The sequence below is a fragment of the Nematostella vectensis genome, chromosome 13 (genome assembly GCF_932526225.1).
Source record: "Nematostella vectensis chromosome 13, jaNemVect1.1, whole genome shotgun sequence".
NCBI classification, from domain to species: domain Eukaryota; kingdom Metazoa; phylum Cnidaria; class Anthozoa; order Actiniaria; family Edwardsiidae; genus Nematostella; species Nematostella vectensis.
Genome location: NC_064046.1, coordinates 6,530,120 through 6,550,353, shown reverse-complemented (window position 1 = coordinate 6,550,353; position 20,234 = coordinate 6,530,120). Strand labels below are relative to the sequence as shown.

The 20,234-nt window shown below is 39.4% G+C and overlaps 1 protein-coding gene across 1 annotated transcript; it reads right to left on the bottom strand.

The window, feature by feature from the left end:
• Positions 1-1,102: 1,102 nt before the first annotated feature.
• LOC5518008 (lysine--tRNA ligase) lies at positions 1,103-18,978 on the bottom strand. The gene is made up of 16 exons (XM_001637985.3): positions 18,499-18,978; positions 18,339-18,408; positions 18,185-18,250; positions 17,811-17,973; positions 13,586-13,756; positions 12,866-12,969; positions 12,084-12,209; positions 11,742-11,861; positions 11,567-11,627; positions 9,131-9,232; positions 7,266-7,451; positions 7,097-7,182; positions 6,534-6,619; positions 5,783-5,909; positions 2,746-2,889; positions 1,103-2,175 (listed from the first exon to the last, which is right to left on the bottom strand). The coding sequence occupies exons 1-16, from the start codon at positions 18,651-18,653 to the stop codon at positions 2,089-2,091; spliced, it is 1,854 nt and encodes a 617-aa protein (XP_001638035.3). The 5' UTR covers positions 18,654-18,978; the 3' UTR covers positions 1,103-2,088.
• Between the last annotated feature and the right edge of the window lie 1,256 nt (positions 18,979-20,234).

Genomic DNA, 20,234 nt, shown 5'->3' with positions numbered 1-20,234 from the left:
CCATTTATAATCTAACTAATTTTCCACAACTATTTGAAAAAAAAAATAAACACATGAGATGCAAGATGCAGACAATAACAACAATACATATTGAAAATAGGGTTTTTTTTTTTCTCGGTAAGGAAAATTTCTCTTGTAAGTTGAAAAAGCTGATGTATCTTCTAAGGATATGTATCTTCTTAGGACTAAGAGCACAGGATATAAAGACAAGAACGGTCTTCTTTAGCAGTATTTGACAAATGCAACACGATATTGGTTAGCCTTTATGAAATATCTTAACACAATCAATCTGCCCTGAAGAAGTCTTATTAAAGACGAATTCAAGTTTTTGTTGTATTGTATTTTATTCAACACAATCAAGAATATAGATAAAACGAAGAATGTCAAAACAAAACCTGTTATGCTCAAATAATTTGATTACTGAGTTAAGTACTCGCATTTTCAAAGCATACAAAAAGGACAACAAAAAGCCTAATAACCGTCATATCCTCAATAGACAATACAAATCGTCGTCCGAAACTCACCTTGCATTGTTTTTTTTTTTTGTTCGCTTTCTTGTGGTTCTGTTCGCTTTTTAATGTGAACTGTTACTTGCTTAAATTTACTAGCTAAAACCAGATAAATCTTGGCGTGAATGAATGCTAGTAGATCTCCTCTAGTTGACTTTATCCTTAAGTCACAAAATTTGAGGCAAAATAAATAATCATCGCATAATCGACAAGAACTTTTTCCCCTGCTCCGTGCTTGCATTTAGTCGCCATTTCGGGGCCGAGTGGGGCCTGGGAGTCGCGCGGCTGGCTGGCGAGTGACACCACAGGGTACCCGCGCGATGACCACAAAAACCAAGTCGCATACCTATACCATATTTCTATGCCTATGGGGCTACGCGCGCGGCCGGCTCCGCTAGAAAGAAAATAAGCGTAAATAAAACAAATCCAGGCTTTCAAAATGTTAGAAATCTTCATGTTCTTGTGAACATCCCAATGGCCTTCAGAAGACAGGATTCAGCCATTTATACGCTACCCATGAATCGCTGCGGGCTAAGACGAATGGGAGTGCGAACTTAGTTGAAATAGAACGTGTTCATGAAAAGCACAGCATATTTTTGAAAAAGGGCTTATACATTAAAATGTATCAGGGCAAAGGGGCTGAATTACAAAGAGTGTATGTAAAAGCGTTGGTTTGCAATTACATCATAGAATGGTCTGCAGAATAAAAGGGGCGGACCTGGTCCAAGTCGTTATTCAACAACGTCGAGTGAGAAGCTCCGTAAAATTGGTGTTTAGGCTAAGTTCAAACTTAGTATCATCCGTAAGCCGTATTCAATGCGAATTCATGCAAATGAATCAAGTCGATTGTTTCATCTTCTTTTACATTGAACAATACGATGTTTGAAATTAGCCTTAGATGACTAGGACAAGATTGGAACATTTTCCAATACTACTGTAGATTCATTTTCATCTATACATATTTGCTTATTCATTTGACGCCCATGAAGTCCTGAGGGATACCATATATTCAATTTTAGATGCAACTTTATTTTGGATAGTTGTACAATAGAGTGGTTTTCAAAAACCTGTGAAATACCATTTAGTTCATCTAGTACAAATACATTGTAATATCTTTGTTCTCTTTTGTTCGGGATTGACTATTACACTTTGACTATCACATTTTGTTGCACGGGATTTTGAAAACCACTCTAGTACCTTCCACCCATTGCTTCCGGAACACTGCATTGCATACCAAAATAGTAAAAACAATATGTACAGAACCAAAAAGGGTAAACGTGGACATTTTCGCCCGCCACATTCTCGCTGCCTCGTATGAGCACATAGCTTACAGTTTCGCGATCGATTAAAATCTTCAAGGGGAGACCGATTACCTTGACTTACTGCAGTTATGGATACTAAGCTTTCTACCCAGAGGGGGGATAAGGGGGGCCATTTCCTTTTTTATTTATAACAAGTCATGGCCATCATTGTAATTCAAGGGGTATCTATAGTACATCTTCATTTCTTTTAAAGCAAAGTCTATAAGGGATCTGACCGGAATGTGAGATGAAAGGTTTCTTCTATTTTAGTATTATTTTTAACTATCTGTCTTGCTTGGGGCGTCTTCTGGGTTGTCCTTCTTCTGATTCTCTTCTGGTTTCATAGCGGGGAAGAACAGTACTTCCTATAAACATAAAAATAAATAAAAGAATGAGAAATCCAGACATTTAGTGCCTTTTGGGAAAACATTCTTCGACTCTGGCCTGGTAATCGACTGGGCCGGAGTCAAATACCAGTGATTCCTGAATCTTATTTAACATTCTGGATTAAAATAATCACTTCTTGGGTGTTTCGATTCAACATATTTTTGTTCTAAGTGTGTATCCAAGGCATGAACCAGCTGAGTGGGATACAGTTTTCAGCTGGGATTAACTTGGATATTTCTCTCTCCTCACAACGATTAGAGTCTCTTCATGGCTGATGATCAGCTAGGACACTTGCCCAGTGAGGAATGAAACATCGTTAATAACATTGCCATCACATGTTTCAAATAGAACTGTAATAATAGAGCCCAGTACAAACAAAAACGACCAATGCTGGTACTACGTGTACATAGCCTTGTTCATGACCTTGTTAGTTATGGAAATCATGTCAACCAAAAACTGTGATTCTCCCATAAAAATTGGATAACTCTCTTTAAACTGTGTACTGGTGACCACGGAAGTGTATGCCACACTTTAACTGCTCTGTTCACCTTGATATTATTGGAGTCTGTTAGGAACATAGTGAGTCTGTCTACACCTAGGCCCCACCCTGCCGTCGGTGGCAGGCCAAACTCTAGTGAAGTGCAGAAGTTCTCATCCACAAACATTGCCTCATCATCTCCAGCAGCCTTGTCCTACAGATGTAAAAACAAAATAAACTTAAAAGGTGGGCGCCGAGGTTGTTTTGGCTAAACAGCTTATTCTAAGTTTCCTATATAGAAGACGCATTTTCGGCGCGATTCTCGTATTTTTTTTTTTTTATTAATACATCAGTGCTTTATCAGATTCCGCTAGATTCACTCTTCTTGGAAACCAATTTTTTTTCATGCAAGTTAAATGGAAGCAATATTTTTATTATGAATCTTTATTTTACGCCAAAATTGTCCTCGCAATTTTGAAAAAAAAAATAAATAAATAAATGCACTCTTGCCTACAAAGATCCATCTCCATCTAAGATCTCCATTCCGCTTGTGCAACTTTGTCACGTGAACAAACAAGGCAGCTCGTCGATAACCATGTGTGACGCTGGCGTGGGCTTCGTTTCAAGCGCGTTCAGATTCTAATTTGATTCTAATTTCTCATAAACGCAGATCCGACATGCAACTGCATTAACACATTGACCCCTCAACCGGCCTGTACCGGCTTTGGGAAGTACCCACAACCCAAAAAATTCATAAATTCAAAATAAACACAACAAGATGAAGATACTCAGGCATCAGTCTAAGGGATAAATGGTCTTGCAGATATGCATCCAACCAAGGTGTTGGCATCTACTCTTAAGCCAAATAATAGCACAGGTTCTTTGACAAATCTCAAATCGAACAAGGAGAGAAAAGCAGAATCACCCCTCTCAATAAAACGCTCAAAATACCACACAAGGGAGAGAGATCAGCAAACACAGCTCAAGACACAAATAGATACCTTTATTCTGATCCTCCAGGTACATTTCCTTGGCCTCAAAACACAATGTCCATTCCTTGAAGGATTGTACAACCACGAAAATATCTTTACGTATTGCAAAGCATTCTGGGAGATCCAGGGGGAAATTCACGAGGGGAGGGCCAGTCAACACTCCTCTCCCTAAAGTCAGATGGTTTTTTAAGTCTTTTCACCCCGAAGCCAAACAAATCAATTCCAGGTCATACAGACCCAGAATAGCAGTGTAAACAATTTTGGAATCAATTTGGTTTCAAAAAAGACAGCATTTAGGAGAGCTGTGGTGATTTATTAGAAAATTATTTTCTCATCCGGGCAAAGCCAAACAAGAAAAAATCATCATAAATCCACCTTTGCTTGCAAATATCCATAAGCAAAGCACTCAATTATGCCCCAAAAGACTTCATGATGTCCTGAGACACTCTCCTAATATGCTCATAGCTGTATTTTTGATGAGAAATACAAGCAACCATCAACTTGTGCTGGCTTCAGCACATCGACGAGGGATTAAAAGTGGGGACCGCAAAGCACTGTTGGAAAGCTTGGATACCGCTGACTAGGTGCAGCTGTGTTTGACTTTGACGGGCTGTATAAAACTCAGAATAGGGGGGGAGGTATCTGTTTTCAGTCTGTTTTTTGTAAATTCAGCTCCAAAAAAGCCAGGAGTCAATGGGTTAAGCAAGTACTTTCGGTGAGGCCTATTTTAGACATAGCGTTGGGTTATAGTTTAGAAGATGCGCGGCTTGCGCTCAAACGTTGAAAAGCAATAATTTCTTTAGTTTTCAGATTATCTCACAAAAATACTCTCGAATTCACTAACTGGAATTTATTCTTGTGCAAAACTGGTCCCCTTGCTCCTCTCACACAAGTTTTCTTAGGGTTTGGTCTTAGCAGGGGGCGTAAATTCGGGGATGGATCTTTGTAGGCAGGAGTGCATTTATTTTTTCAAAGATTGCGAGGAAAATTTTGGCGTAAAATAAAGATCATCAATCGCGAAGTTTGACAGGTCAGTTTTAAGCCAACAATTCGTGTGCTTCAAGCTGTAGTATTGCCAAAACAACCTCGGCGCGCCACCTTAAGATCACAATTATTGCCACACTAGAACCTCGCATAGAAGGAAAGAAGGCTTGTCTGTTATACACCTATTTCAAATAAATATTACTCGAGGATTGCAAATAGCAGTTGTAACAGTGGCTACTACTTATTGTAATTATTTGTCAGAATTAAGATGATAAATAAGACGAGACCCAAGGTATCTTTTGTCAGCAGAACTGTCATTTACCATTCATTTTCTTATAAACACTGTGATTTCACAGAAAGTAATGGAAATGGCTTGAAAATCAACCTATTATCAGATTGAGCTAAGTAAACGTGTGGAAGTTAAAAAACAAAAATGAAGAGTTCAACATCAAGTGGACAATCATAAGCAAAGCACATGGGTACTCGAACTCCACCAAAAAATGTGAGTAAGTACACAGCTGCTTTGTCTCCTATTATCTTTGTTCTACAAAGGAGTTCCTTTGTCTCTATTCTTCTCGTTCTTTGTGTCGAGGTGCGGATATTGTTCATTTGCCCAATCAAATTGCAGCTTGTAAGAGCTGCGTACTGACCCAAAAATGTTATCTGTGCCTCCTAGAAAAATATTTTACCTGTAGACCGGACCAACAAAAGATCCAAGCTTGCAAGCCGCTGACGCCATGCAAACAAATTAATTAACCTTACCATAATTAAATGCAAGCTTTCACAAAAAAACTGTATCCAAGGCATGAACCAGCTATGTCTATGGGATTTAGTTTACAGTTGGGATTAACTTGGATATTTCTCTCTCCTCACAATGATTAGAGTCTCTTCATGGCTGATGATTAGCTAGGACACTTGCCCAGTGAGGGTATATAATTCTTATACCTTCATATGTATTAAGCTTTAACCTTCTTCAATGTTTTTATGCTTGGTTTCTAGTAGCTCAAAGAGCTCACGAAATGATGCAAAGAAAGCTGATAATTTAAAAAAGTTATAAATACCAATAACGTCTGAAAGTCCAAACCTATTGTGCAAGATAAAAATTGCAAGACAAAAAAACATTCTGCTTACCTTTGCTTGTTGCTCAAATCGCTCTCTCTGCACCATGGGATCATTCAACTCTGTGTATGCATTACAGATCTCTTTACAGCATACGAACAGCTCAAATCTCTCAGTGAGGCCTTTCTCTTTACGATGCCTATGAGTTATACAGAAGACAAAACTTTTAAGAAGAGACCTCTAAGAAGAGACTATCTAAGCATCAAGCACACATTAACAATGTGTTAATAAGTATTGTGTAAAATGGGCCTAAGCATCAAGCACCAACACAATGTGTTGATTGTATCGTGTAAAAGTTCCTAAGCATCAAGCACTCACACATTGTGTTGATTCAGTGGGTATTCTAAACTGTACCCAAGGTCTGAACCACTATCTCCATAACAAAGGGGGAGGAGTGCGGATTATCCTGGATTGATTTCTTTTCCTCACAGAAATAGGCAATCCATCACAGTCCATCACAGGCACAGTGAGGCAAGGTAGATATTCAAGTTCAATAAGTTCAATATTTTTTTGTATTGTTTTCTATATCTGTTTTGTAAATGAAAAACAAATCTGATTGATGATCTGATGATCTATGAACTTCACTAGCTGATCAGCGAGTTAAGGAAAGTGCTTGAGTGGACATGGGAACACAACAGAATTCTCCTGGTTATAAAGTGTGTGCCAGCCATAACTGACTCTCATATGACAATTGGCTAACTACCTTAAACTTTTTATTGGTAACCATGGTAGTATTTTGGAAAGCGAGAGTATTTATACTTACCATTTTGAGAGAGGGCTCATAATTTCGGGATGGTCAATGATAAACGTTGGACTAACACACTGAGATTCCAGGAATTCTCCAACAAGCTGTAAAAACAATGATGCAGTATTTTACTAATTGGGGATAATTGACAATCTACTGATTAAAAGTCCCATCATTTCCAAGGCTACCAAAGTCCAAAGTATCTGACGCTGGTTGGCTAAGAAATAGAGCCAAGCTAAAGACTATTTGGTTGAACCAAGTGTTCACTAACCAAAATCCAGCCTGCTGTTACCTCTTTCAAAGTACTTAAAGATTACCCCTGTTTATCAGCCATCATACAGTACTACTGAATAGAAATTGTTGGCTATCCAGTGGAAACAAGAGATCCCTGATAAACTCTCAGCAAAAAGGGGAAGCCTAACAAGCTTACATTATTATACATAGTCACAGGAAATCAAATAAGGAATCCAGTTGGTAGAGGCACAGCCAAAACAGTCTTAATGTATGTTCTGTCAACTGCACCACCCAGAGACGCAAAGGGAGCATCTTTAAAAGTTACATTAGACACAAGTTTAGTGTACCTTGTCTAAGAGTCTAGCCGTAGTTCTTGGTGGGGCACAATCCACTTCATGCTTTACACACAGCTGGTCAAGAAGCTTATTTGCCTCTGAAATCAGTAAGGAGAATTGCAAGCTTAATTCAGACCATTGAAAAAAATCAATCTAAGCCAAACCACTTCTCTACACCCACCTGGAGTGTTGAAGTCTTGTGGTGATGGCAGTCTAACACCAAGCACCTTTTCCAGCTCAGGAATCATCCTAAGCCGCTTGAAGGGTGGGGTGAAATCCACTGTCCAAGATTTCCCCAAGTTTTCAGCATCTACAGCCTCTGGATGGTAGGTTACCTTATAACCCCCAGTTATGTTCTTTACCATTCCTGGAATCAACAAGGCCAGTTGAGTAAGTTTCTGCGTAAATCAGACCAACCCCAAAAAGAACACAAAGAAATGTAAATGCCATTGCAGTATTTCCATGGGACATTTATTATTGGATTTGGCTACAAAAAAGATTTACGACACATCAGATTTATCTTATTCGCTTATGCTACATAGTTTTGTCTAAAAACAGCATGTCTCTTGCGAACCAGAAGTGGACTTTTCACCATTTTGGTGGGGTGCGAATGCACCACCTGCACCCCCCTGGGTACGGGCCTTATGTGGAGCCATCTTATTACCATGTATCAAATGTATTACTTGTGTTGGGTGTAGTGACTGCTCGACAACAGATTTTATGAGGAAGAGAAGGGGGGAAATCAAACTAAGGTATGAAGAAATCGCTGTCAAACAAAAAAATTCTAGGTGGCTCCTTCTTTAAAGTAACATGCCTAGATAATTGATGAAATAAAATTTTCACATTATGCTGAACTGCATTCGAACAAATCTGCGTGGCGATAAAGCTCTCCGGGTCATGACCCAAGCGCTGGACTCTGTGACAGTTGCTATGCGGCATCTCCAAAACAGCATGTGATTGGTTTCGTGGGAAAAATAGAGCTTCATATATGATCATTTTAGCCTTATAGAGCGTGTATTTTGAATGTTTTTCGGCTGTTTTCGATACAGCAGGCTCAGGTTTGACAAGATGTAAACACCACAAGCATTTGAGTAAGTTCCCGAGGAATGTGGCGAAAAAATGTGCTTAATTGCCTTGATTCAACTCAAGACAAAGACACAGACTAACAAAATACGCTCTATCTGTATCAGGATTTATTCGATCGAACTGAAACTAGGCAATCAAAAACTAGACACAATTTAGAAACTTTCCATCAGAGTGCGCCAGCCATTTATATTTTAATGCGGAATAATCTTGAGCGAAACTTGAATTTTAATTTTTCGCAACTAATTTCTTGCATTTCAAATTTTTTGGGTGCACTCTGATGAAAAGTTTTATTTTATCCTTAGGTATTATATACTGAATTTATATTGGGTTACATTGAAACGTGTTCGCTCTAGAGCGAAAAAAGGCATTTTCGGCTTAATTGACAGCCTGCGCTAATTAGCCGAATTCCTCGAATTTCTTTTAGATATGACCAAAATGACCTTTTTGTCATGAAGTTGTATAATGGACTAAAATGACCTTTTTGTCATGAAGTTGTAAAATGTATCTGTTTGTTGTGAAAGTTTTGATCATTTTTATGCAAAAGCGGCCTCATAAATGTAATTTGTAATTTGGGGTAATTTGAGTGCATATTTGCCTTGTTTGCCTTTCGTACTGCAAAGTAAAGTCTGCAAATGACAGTTTAAAAAATTTGTACCCAAGACATGAACCAGCTGTGTCTATGGGATACAGTTTCCAGCTGGGATTTATTTTGGATATTTCTCTCTCCTCACAATGATTAGGTTCTTTTCATGGCTGATTACCAGCTAGGACACTTGCCCAGTGAGGAACATAAGATATTTGATAAAATTGGCATCACACGTTGTGAAGAGAAGTGCAATAATAAAGCCCAGTGCAAAAAGGGAGCTAGAAAAATGTTGCAATATTCTAGAATTTCTTAATGAGATACAATAAGCAAAATATAACCAATGGCTATGTTACATTGTATGTGATGAGGCTCACCTGATATCATAGTTTCCGTAATCTCCATCAAATCATTGTAGTCAGCATAAGCCATGTAAAATTCACAGGTTGTGAACTCTGGATTGTGTGTCAGATCAATGCCTAAAGTTAAACAAAGATGGATTTATAAGAAAGGTGCGAGGGAGCATTACCCATTTCAATAATACTATCCATTACAACAGTCAAAACAAAGTTTAGAAAAATTTACTACAAAACTACTTTCTTCAATATATAAATACTTTGACTAGTGAGTCAGTGTATGTACATGCACAGTATGGTTATATATTATTTAATGTATACAGTCATTATGTAACATATCTTCTGCTATGAACGTGGAAAAGGTTGCCCCTATGAAACCCAAACAAAACTCAAAGAATAGTGTGTATCCAAGGCATGAACCAGCTGTGTCTATGGGATTCATTTTAGAGCTGGGATTAACTTGGATATTTCTCTCTCCTCACAATGATTAGAGTCTCTTCATGGCTGATTACCAGCTAGGACGATTGCCCAGTGAGGAAAAGAATAAAGAACACACCTACTGTACATTAAAAATCAAAGTAAAAATGTGGAATATTAAGTTTTAGAAATTACATAATGTACATCATAAAAATATCTTTGGCACACGTTGGTCAAGGACAAGACTGTATAACAAACTGACTTGCAGTTTAAAGCTGAGAGGGAAGTTGAAGATTTACCTTCCTCTTAATACTTTTTAACAGTCTTTTTTAAAGTCTGGTAGCACAACTTGGCTGCATTTAAAGCCCCATTGGAAACCAAAGCGATTGTTGTTGTTTTGAAAAAGCAGCATTGTCTTGTGAGAGATTTGATTGAAGGACTATAATACGCATAATTATTCACTTCCGACACTCGAGGTGCTGTGTTTCATCTTGTTTGTGCCGGTGAAGAAAGCCTCAGTATTTAGGAAGACAAGAAAATAATGTTACGAAGAAACGAACAAGCAATGCTTGCTTCAGGATAAGGATCATTGGCAAATAAAGATTGATGTCATCGGGAAAGATGTTGGTTTATTCCACATGATCACCCAAACTCGAAACTATTCTTTGTTTTATCACTGATAAGTACTATAACCTGTAATTAAACCTCTAGGTTAATAACCATGAAGCGAGAAGTCGAGGAGAATATATGCCAAACACATAGGAAGTATATATTTCGCTGCTATGATTTGCAAATTCGACTCACTGCAAAACCTCTACATATATTGTTTGTTCCTCTTGCATTTTCAGGGTTGCATCGAGGCTCACCTTTGAATCAAATCTGCTATTTTCATTCCCTCTATATAGGGCTTCTGGAATAACGCGGAAAAAAACTTAAAATTACGTGGGGTTCTTTGCTAAATTACGTGCTAAATTACGTGGGATTTTGCAATACATTATTCTTTTAAAATCAAAATTTTGCAGGATTCTTCACTGAATTTTGCGCCAAATTACATGGAATATCAACTGTTACGTCCAAACTACATTTTGTTCCGAAGGAAAGCACAAAATAACTTGAAAAGGTTATTTTTTTGTGGAAAATATCATAGGCAAGTTTTCATTGGCTCCTAGCCACCAGCCAATTGAAAAAGGTATTTTATTATTAGTCCTAGGCCTTCACGGTTTAGCAAAGAGCGCCTAGTCATTTTATTTGTTTTCGAAATTCAGTTCGAAATATTGCACTCTTACAAAGAATATCTCTCTTTTTTACGAGAAATAGAGGTAAAAACCCTAAAAAACACATCAGCTGTGCAATTAAATGTTGTCTGTCAAAATTTAGCCAAATTACGTGGGATTACGCAGAAATTTGTGGGTTACGCGGAAAAAGCCAAATTACACTCTTCCGCACAAGCGCGTAATTTCAGAAGCCCTGTCTATATGTGAATGAGTGGCTCAGAGTCTGAAAAACTTTGACCTTCAGAAAAACTAAACCCAAATTCCTTTGTAGTCGTTGTAAATGTTATAACGCAATGCATGCAAGATTTCCTATAGGCAAGATACTGGCATAGAAACAAATGCAAAAAAGTGAAGATTGTTCTTCTTGTGTTAAATATACTAATAAAATGCAAAAGGAATTCTGTATTGTTCTTGGACGTCAGTGAACGATTAATACAAGTTTCACAAACCTTTTCACATACTTCAACTTCCTGTGACCTTTGGCCTTCGGCTCAAGGCCGTAAAACCACTTTCATATGACATCGCAAAAATGCCAGCATATGGATAAATCTTAAACATTATTTGCCGGGTATTGTTGTACAACAACGAAGTAAGCGCTAAAACAGAGCCTCCACCTAATGTAGGCTTGGTTGCTTATGGGCCTTTGATAGCCATATTCAAGGTTTCTCTATTCACACACCCCCCCTTTAAGGATTTTTGCTTTAAAAAAATGTTATTTGTAGATTTCAAACAGTGACTCTCACACAGATGCTATGGGATAACTTACTTTCGTTCCTGAACTGTCTGCCAATTTCATACACTCTGTCAATACCACCAACAACAAGCATCTGGGAGAAAGTAAAGTATTTTTTTTTTCATATAAACGTAAATCCTGCAGTAGACCAGAAATAATCAGTACTGTGTAAAGTCAAGGAAATTGGTGTATTCTTCTTTGTCATTACCTTGTGGTATAACTCTGGAGCTACCCTCATGAACAAGTCCATATTTAAGTCATTGTGATGGGTTATAAATGGTTTGGCAGTTGCTCCACCAGGAATCATATTCATTAGTGGAGTCTCAACCTAGTAACAAAATTAAAAGGGTGTAAGGAGTAATAAGGGGTACTATACTAAGAATGAGATGAGATGTGACATTTAATAAAACTTGCTAAAATATTGTGTATGTACTATAATATCCAAAATTTAGTAAAGTATTTCAAAGATCATGAACATCATCTTATATCACAAGCTTTTAATCTCTACACTGATATTATTTCTAATTATTAGTAGAAATGAAAACAATACCTCTAAAAAACCAAGTTGGTCCAAAAATCGTCGAATGCAGTTTATAATTCTTGCTCTGGTAACAAATTTATCTCTAACTTTGTCATTCAAAATGAGGTCAAGATATCTCTGCCTAAATCTTGTTTCCTGTGAAAGATAAAAAAAAGTTGGTTCTCCACATTGTATTCACAATAACTGTAGAAAAAATTATTCTGGTTGTCAGGGTTTAAAAAAAACATGTTATAAAATGTATGAGAGCAAAGGAGACCCAGGGACAAAGCAATGAGTGACAATGGCTAACACAAACCTTGTCTTTGAGTAGCAAGGGAGACCCAGAGACAAAGCCATGAGTAACAATGGCATCACAAACCTTGTCTTTGATAGCAAGGGGACCCAGGGACAAAACAATAGTGACAATGGCTAACACAAACCTTGTCTTTGGGTAGCATGGGAGACCCAGGGACAAAGCCATTAATGAAAATGGCATCACAAACCTTGTCTTTGATAGCAAGGGGACCCAGGGACAAAAAATAGTGACAATGGCTAACACAAACCTTGTCTTTGGGTAGCATGGGAGACCCAGAGACAAAGCCATTAGTGAAAATGGCATCACAAACCTTGTCTTTGATAGCAAGGGGACCCAGGGACAAAACAATAGTGACAATGGCTAACACAAACCTTGTCTTTGGGTAGCATGGGAGACCCAGGGACAAAGCCATTAGTGAAAATGGCAACACAAACCTTGTCTTTGATAGCAAGGGGGCCCAGGGACAAAGAAATAAGTGACAACTGCTAATACAAACCTTGTCTTTAAGTCCAAAATGCAGATGAGGGAGCATGTGTAGACATGGTGCTAGGAGTGTAACACTGGATGGCAGTATACTGAGTTCACCTTTCTTGGTTTTACCTAGATGAAAAGTAATAAAAGGATTAGTCAATTTTCAGTGGCTCCTCAAAGGATTTCAGAAACCAAAGCAATTATTTTTACATTTTTGGAATATATGTAAATTTTACAACTGATTTTACTTGTGAAGGCAGAAAAAACTTTTAATATTTTACATCTAGGAATAGCTGTAGATTTGTGAGTTAACTCTTTTTTATCCAACATGCAGCATGCAAATTAATTCAGCATGAGGTGTCCTATACTTAAAAAATACCAAGTTCATGCCATCATCTTTACTGTCACAACCTCTGATTAAATCAGATTAAATAGTCCAGTTTCGAGTTCCACTGTGCCTGCTGGTCATAGGCACTGAGGACGCATAAATACAGTGCAAGCCTCGGTTTCAATTAAATCGATTGCAAATACCTGAGAGATCATAAAGTATTCACAGGTTTTTGCATTGTTTTTTTTCCAAGTTCCAGAGGATTTTTGCTGGTATGCGCATGAAATTTGCCTCAAATCGAGGCTTACATGTATTTATGCGTCTTTAGTCTGCAAGTTCAGCGGTCATAGTGGCACTAGAAATCTGATCTAAAATATGGACAATAAGACAATATTTTTGACAGGAATCTCAACTCACCAGGTTTGCCTTTAACACCTATTATGTCTCCTCTACGTATTTTGTCATGAACAGCATTGAAATCTTGTTCAGAGGCTCGGGCATCAGCCATAACTTGGAGTTTACTTCCTTCTCCTCTCAGATCATAGAACAACAGCTTACTACCTGATGCACGCTTGGCATGGATGCGACCTGGCGTGGGAAATGTTACCAGTCAGTCTGACTTTACACACTATTTGGGATCTCTTTATCATGAATTTCAGTAGTAAAAAGAATAAGGCTTGATAACAAAATAACAAATGGTCATGAGAGCCAATGCAGTACAGACCATAATAGCTTACATACATGATTTAGACCACGGAGGCAAAATTAATTAGATAGGAATCCATTTCGGCATCTTGAATCATAAATTTAATCAGTGAATTCAGCGATCGTCTCCGAATGACGAACAAACGTAGCGTGGTCCTGAGGAGCCAGGCCTCCTATTATGTAACACAGTGATTGTAATTCTCTATCTCCCTTCAAGTCTTTAGTGTTCTTGAGCAGGGGAACAATTAAGACTGATCAAATATCATTGTATGATAACAAAAAAGATTGGTGGTCAAACAGTTAGCATATTATTTGCTACAGTTCAGTGTTTATGCTTGAGTCTTCTTTAATCCTGGGCTGTTGTAGTCCATCAGCCATCATAGTGCTAAAGAGGCCTTCCTCTTGGTAGGTGTGGCAGGCTTGCGCGTTGAAGGTGGGATGGCACATGCTGGTGGGGGAGGTGTCTCAAATTGCTGCTGCATGGCAGTTGGTGTGGCTGGTGCTTGTGGAGTTTGGTGTTCCTGGCTGGGTGTTTGGTTCAGGATCCTTGTGCTGGTCTCCTTTGTTTGTGGTCACCACATCAGGCTGGTGAGGGAGGCTTGTACTTGACGTTGATCTTGTAGTGAACAGGAGGTCAGCCATGATGGTGAGATGAGGTGGTGGGCTATGGACCAGGATGTATTGTCGCAGGAATTTTCTGTTGCATAGGGCCATTCTGCCTGAACCATCCATGCGAATAACATATTACTGACGGACTTCAATGATGATGCCTGTCTTGTCCCATTTAGTAGGGTGGTTGCCAGTTTGGTTCTGTACCCGCACATGGTTGCCAACCTTTAAGGGGAGGGGGGAGATGTCTGGTATGTTCTCCCCATCTCTCTACAAGTTTCATGTGTCTGTTTCATAAGGCATTCTCCCAAACTGCTAAGGTGTCTTGCCAAGTGGGGTGAGGCTTGTAGCATCCAGGGAGGATTGGTATGAAGTCCCTGATGGGACAGAAGAACACGCATTGAGCTGGGGAGAGTTTGGTGTTGGGGTTAGGAGTGTTCCTGTATTGAAGAATAACACGTTGAAGAGAGTCTGTGTCCATGACTTCCATGGGCATCGGTGTTTTTGGTTATTAAGTGCTTTACTGTTTTGACTCCCACCTCTGCACAGCAATTTGAATGTGAGAATGCCACAGATGAAAGATGGTGATGGACTCCCCACTCTTAAAGGAAAGTATGTGTGGCATGTGCTTGGAATTCAGGTCCACCATCAGAGGCGCATTCATCAATCAAGTAGATCAAGCCTTTTGATCTCTCATGTGAGAAGCCAATGCCATGCTTTGACCAATCAGTAGCTAGGCATGTTGGCTTGGTTTTGTCAAAGATACGGTCTCCCTCTTTGATTTCGCTGATTATGATATCCTTGGATTCTTGGAAAAGGCTGCCCAGGGTGTGGTCCCAGTGGAATGGTATACCTGGTTTTAGAAGTTCTCTGTAAGGTAGCTGTAGCGAAGGCATAGAAAACTTGGTTGATGAGGCCAAACCAGGAGCAGATGTCTATCGTGTTAGCCGGTGTTGGAAAATTGCGCATAGCATCCAGGTATTTCCTGCATGGGCGGACATTGTTGGGTGTTATCTCGAAGCCAGCAAATTCTACGGTGTCTGCTCCCAAGACAAACTTGTCTAGATTCAGTGTGATGTCATGGTTTCCGCAAAGGTCAAGCAATGTGATTGCCTGGAAGAAACTTTCTGTAAGGTTATCTGCCCAGAGTAGAGTGTCGTCAATGCACTTAGTCTTGTTTGGTATACGGGAGACAAGCTCGTCGAATCGTCTTGAGTAGCCGTCTCCCTTCAAGGCGTGGAGGTTGAGTGCCTGGAAGTCGACAGTGCGTCGTGGCTTTTCGTTTTCCTATGCACATACTAACATGCGAGGCACCATGTAACAGGTTCTTCAACAGGGATTGGTTCAATGATGCCTAGTGCGACATCCTGGTCAAGGCCAGCTTTTACCTGGTTTTGCCAATGCAGCGGGACAAACACCACTGTGTGGTGAGCTACGGGTTCAGCATCAGGACCCACCATTATCCGAATTGGGATACTGTCCATGAGAGGGAGCGGCTGGTGTTCACAAGTGTTGAAGATGCTGGATTTGTAGTAGTCGAGGAGCCACTGTTGAAGTGATTCTCTGTTGTCCTCTGTCGCTGGGAATGGTAGCTTGGTAGGCTTGGCAGGGGGCTGCTCTCGTGGTGGGCAGTCACAGGACGAGTGTCGTGGACCCTCCAATGTAGCTGTTAGTAAAGGTGTACAATTAGGGATGCTTGTGCTGTCGTCATTCTCGTGTAATTCTCCTACTGATGGGAAGTTGCAGGCTTTGCACCGTCTCCAGGATCTTTTCTGATTGTGAGGCGCCTGAGAATCAGAGGACTACAGCACCAAGTATATTGATCCCATTGTTGTTGGTGGCACGCATGTGTTTATGGTGACCAGTTGCTGTTGCTCAGGCAGAGGCGGTGGATCACTGACATTCTGGCAAGACAACTCTGATAACCAGTGTCGGCCATGGCAATGAGCTTCACTGTGCACGGTTGTGGAGTTAAGGGTTGAAACCCTAGGGCCAGCGGAGGCTGTCAGGGATAAAAATGGCTGTGACAGGGAGGGCTGTTGTATCCAACGTTTACTCATGCTTTGGTATAGGTAATGATCTAGCTGTATAGCATCCACCTTCTGGGCTGGCTGTGAGTGTGAGTCAGTTGCATTGCACAGGGAGTCGAATATGGCACTCTTCTGAACCGTGTGTGTTGGTCTGGTGGGCTTTTTGGTTGTTCTTGCTTCGACATATGACTGCAAAATGACTACAGGACGGGCACGGTGTAGTGAATTTACAGAGGCTACCTGCTTCATGTCACTCAGCTGATCTCTTGCTACCATAGTATTTTCCTCACAAACTGCAAGATTTTTTTATGGCTTTAAGGACTTGATCCACTGTTTTGTTTGCTAGTGACCCACCGGCATTTCATGTCTTTGCGTAGGATTTAATTGCAACCTTCCAGCAGTTGTAATACCCTGTCCTTTCCTGTGACCTTTGCTGCGTCAAGATATTCTTGCCAGCAGGTTAGAAAATAGCTCCAATCCTCTCTGGATCCGGCTGCAGAAATTGCTGGTCGACGAACTCTTTTGATCTTCGCAACATTCCACGTTTTCTGTTTCGTATGCGCATTCCGCAAACGGACACAGGTATTTTAGCATGCTTTTTGAGCTGTAGTTGCTGTTCTGTTCCTATTATGTAACACAGTGATTCTCTATTAATCAAGCTTATTTCACTTATAGCTTGTATTAACATCATGTGTGTGAGGTGGGGAGTAAGAGAATTCAAGTCATCTGTGAAAATTAATTTGTTCACAGGATACAACCTTAGTTAAAACCTTATCTTTGCAAATAATAGGGCAAGTAAGTAATAATTTATCAATATGAATTGCAACTTTTACTATCTTGTAACATCTTGCTTCATTTTAAAATCAGCAATTTTTCTCTAAATAAAAGATGCCTAAGTAAAAAAAGATCATAGTAGTCTTGTTCTTCAAAGTAAATGGCAAAATTATATGGCATGGCAGTGAAATCAGCCAAGATACCTTAATAATGTGAATTTTTTTGGATACACTATTTTTTTATAAGAACATCAAATTTCCAGTCGAGGCTGGGCCGTTCTAATTTTTGGTTCATTTTAAGGCTGAATATGTTCTTAAATTTTAGTGTATATAAGAATATAATACCCATACTATGAGCACAATTTGATTCTGCAATTTAGATTGCATCAGGACTAAAAAAAACTTTTTCTGCTATCTGAGGCTCGTCATGTTCTAAGCATGTTCTTAAAATTTGGTAAAGTATCAGGCTGGACGTTCTTATAAAAAAAAGAGTGTAGCCCCATGCTGTCCCTGAATATGACCAACCTGCGACAGTAACAACATCTTCACTCCACGTTCCATTCTCTGTGTCTTGGTATTTTTGTATAAAGTCATTAAGCGAGATTGAAACATGGAATTTATGTGGGTATGGTGGTTCATCAGTCTTCTTCAGGGCTTCGACTGCCAGGCTTCTTATTTTAAAATATTGCTACAAAAAGAGAATATAAATTAATACAAGCCCAACCACCTACTACTGTAGAATGAGACTGATTTTCTCTGAAAACCCCATACCTTTCATAAAAGGAGTTTAGTTTATTATTATAAATAAGCTTTACAGACATGGATGTATTAATTATATTGTACAATCTACTTTTTACTGTTCGATGTTTTACGGTTTTAAAAATCAACGAAAGACTTACATTTGGATCAAGCGATTCTTCATCGATCTCCTTCTTTTTTTCTTCTCCTTGCCCTGGGTTCTTAGCCTGTGGTAAGGGCATACTTGTTAGTCAATCATCAAAAAAAAAAACAGAAGAGTTTCCCAGATTCAAGCCACGTGAGAATTTATCTTACTTTCGAAGCTTCCTGTTTCGCCTCCTTTTCTTTGGCTTTTTTCTCTGATTTTAGACGTCGCTTCAGCTCACTAATTCGCATATAGAAAGATTAATAATATACACATACGGGTCACCTCGAATTAGGTTCGCATACGCTATATAGTAGCGATTTTTTGCACCTTTTACTTATCTTTTCCTTTTCACCGTCGTCGGCCATGTTGGAACTCCACAGATACACGTGTGGTTGAAACCCTGGCTTCTGGTTGGATGATACCCGGCTCAGCCCGGTTAGCGCACGCGCACAAGTTCTAAACGGAAGAGCTCGCAAAAACATTCTGCTTCCAAAAATATTTGACTTCCATATTAATTCCACGCTGCAATACTCTCACTAGAACTTATTCGGAGTTAAAGCCACATTAGTTTAAAGCATACAGCAGTAGTTTCAGCATGTAACCCTGCTCCGTTGAGGAACATTTTAACGAATTGGTCGCTCCTTCACATCAAGTCACAAGAACGAGATGTGCGAAAGAGAAGACAGCTGAATAGCTCTCTGTGATTGGTCAGTTGTTATGTACAGGTATCCCAATAATAAAAAAAAAAAAGAACCGATTCCCGTTTATCGGGTGTATATCGCTAAAAAAAACTGTGCAACCTTTTTTTTTTTTCTAAATACGTAAGCTACGTTCTTACTGCGCCGGGTTGAATAATCTTAAGAGTGACCGTCTCAAACCAAGAAATTTGTTGTTCAGAACAAAAATACCATCTTTTGTCAGGAGACAGCCCTTGATGACCTTAGTATTCTGTTAAAATTTGAAACGAATCGGATAAATATTTTTGGCTTGAGAGGGAAAAATGTATTTTTCGAATATACTTAATTTGCGATTTTTCGGTATTTTTCGACTTGAACAGAAAATGTCTAAAAATTGACCAAAATTAAGCCGGGCGGTAAAAATCAAACTTGATTAATAGAAATTATATAATTGTACATATTTGGATTAGGTCGTTGGTAGTTTTAGTATTTTTCTTTATTTTAAACAGATTTTTCAATTATTTTCTGTTTTTCGTACTCCGTAAATAAGCCCGGAAAACGAAATGGGCGTTTATTATTGTCACCGCGTATATTGCTTGACTATTAATTTTAACAAAAAGCGTTAGTATATGTTGTTGTTGCCTTTTTATTCTTTAGCCTACTGGCTCCTGAGTTACTATGAAGCTATTGTTTCGTGGCGTCGCCCAAAAGAAGGTGTTACTGCACAACTCTTGTTCCGTGGCGTCTCCCACACGAAAGTGTTACTGTACAACTCTTGTTCTGTGTCGTCATCCACACGAAGGTGTTAATGTACAACTCATGTTCCGTGGCGTCGCCCACACGAAAGTGTTACTGTACAACTCTTGTTCTGTGGCGTCATCCACACGAAGGTGTTACTGTACAACTCTTGTTCTGTGGCGTCGCCCACACGAAGGTGTTACTGTACAACTCTTGTTCTGTGGCGTCGTCCACACGAAGGTGTTCCTCACAACTCTTGTTCTGTGACGTCGTCCACACGAATGGGGTTACTGTAAAGCTCTTTATCTGCGGCGCCGTCCACATGAGGGAAGGTGTTGCTGAAAAGGTGATAGAGTATAAATTGGTCTGTGGTGCCAATCACACGTTAGAAGGTTTTACTTATATAGCACCTGTTGTGTTTCGATGTCTATACGATGGATGGTGTACTTATTTCCTTTTTGCGGCTGATATAGGCGTTGTCAAGAGACCATGATATAAGAGAACAAATCCCCGTGGCCCATGATGTCGTCCATGAAAGCTATTTTTAGATTGCGCGAGCTTGTCAATCATAGCATCCATACATGGTTCGTCGCGCCATATTTGGTTATGGGCACTAGCTAGTACAATTTCACAACAATTTTTTTCCCT

Coding starts and splice junctions, on each gene's coding strand:
- LOC5518008 (XM_001637985.3), bottom strand. CDS start 18,653: ATGTTTTTGCGAGCTCTTCCGTTTAGAACTTGTGCGCGTGCGCTAACC. Junction 12,970..13,585: donor AGGTGTTAAAGGCAAACCTG/GTGAGTTGAGAT, acceptor CTTTTCATCTAG/GTAAAACCAAGAAAGGTGAA. Junction 2,890..5,782: donor GATTTGAGCAACAAGCAAAG/GTAAGCAGAATG, acceptor TTACATCTGTAG/GACAAGGCTGCTGGAGATGA.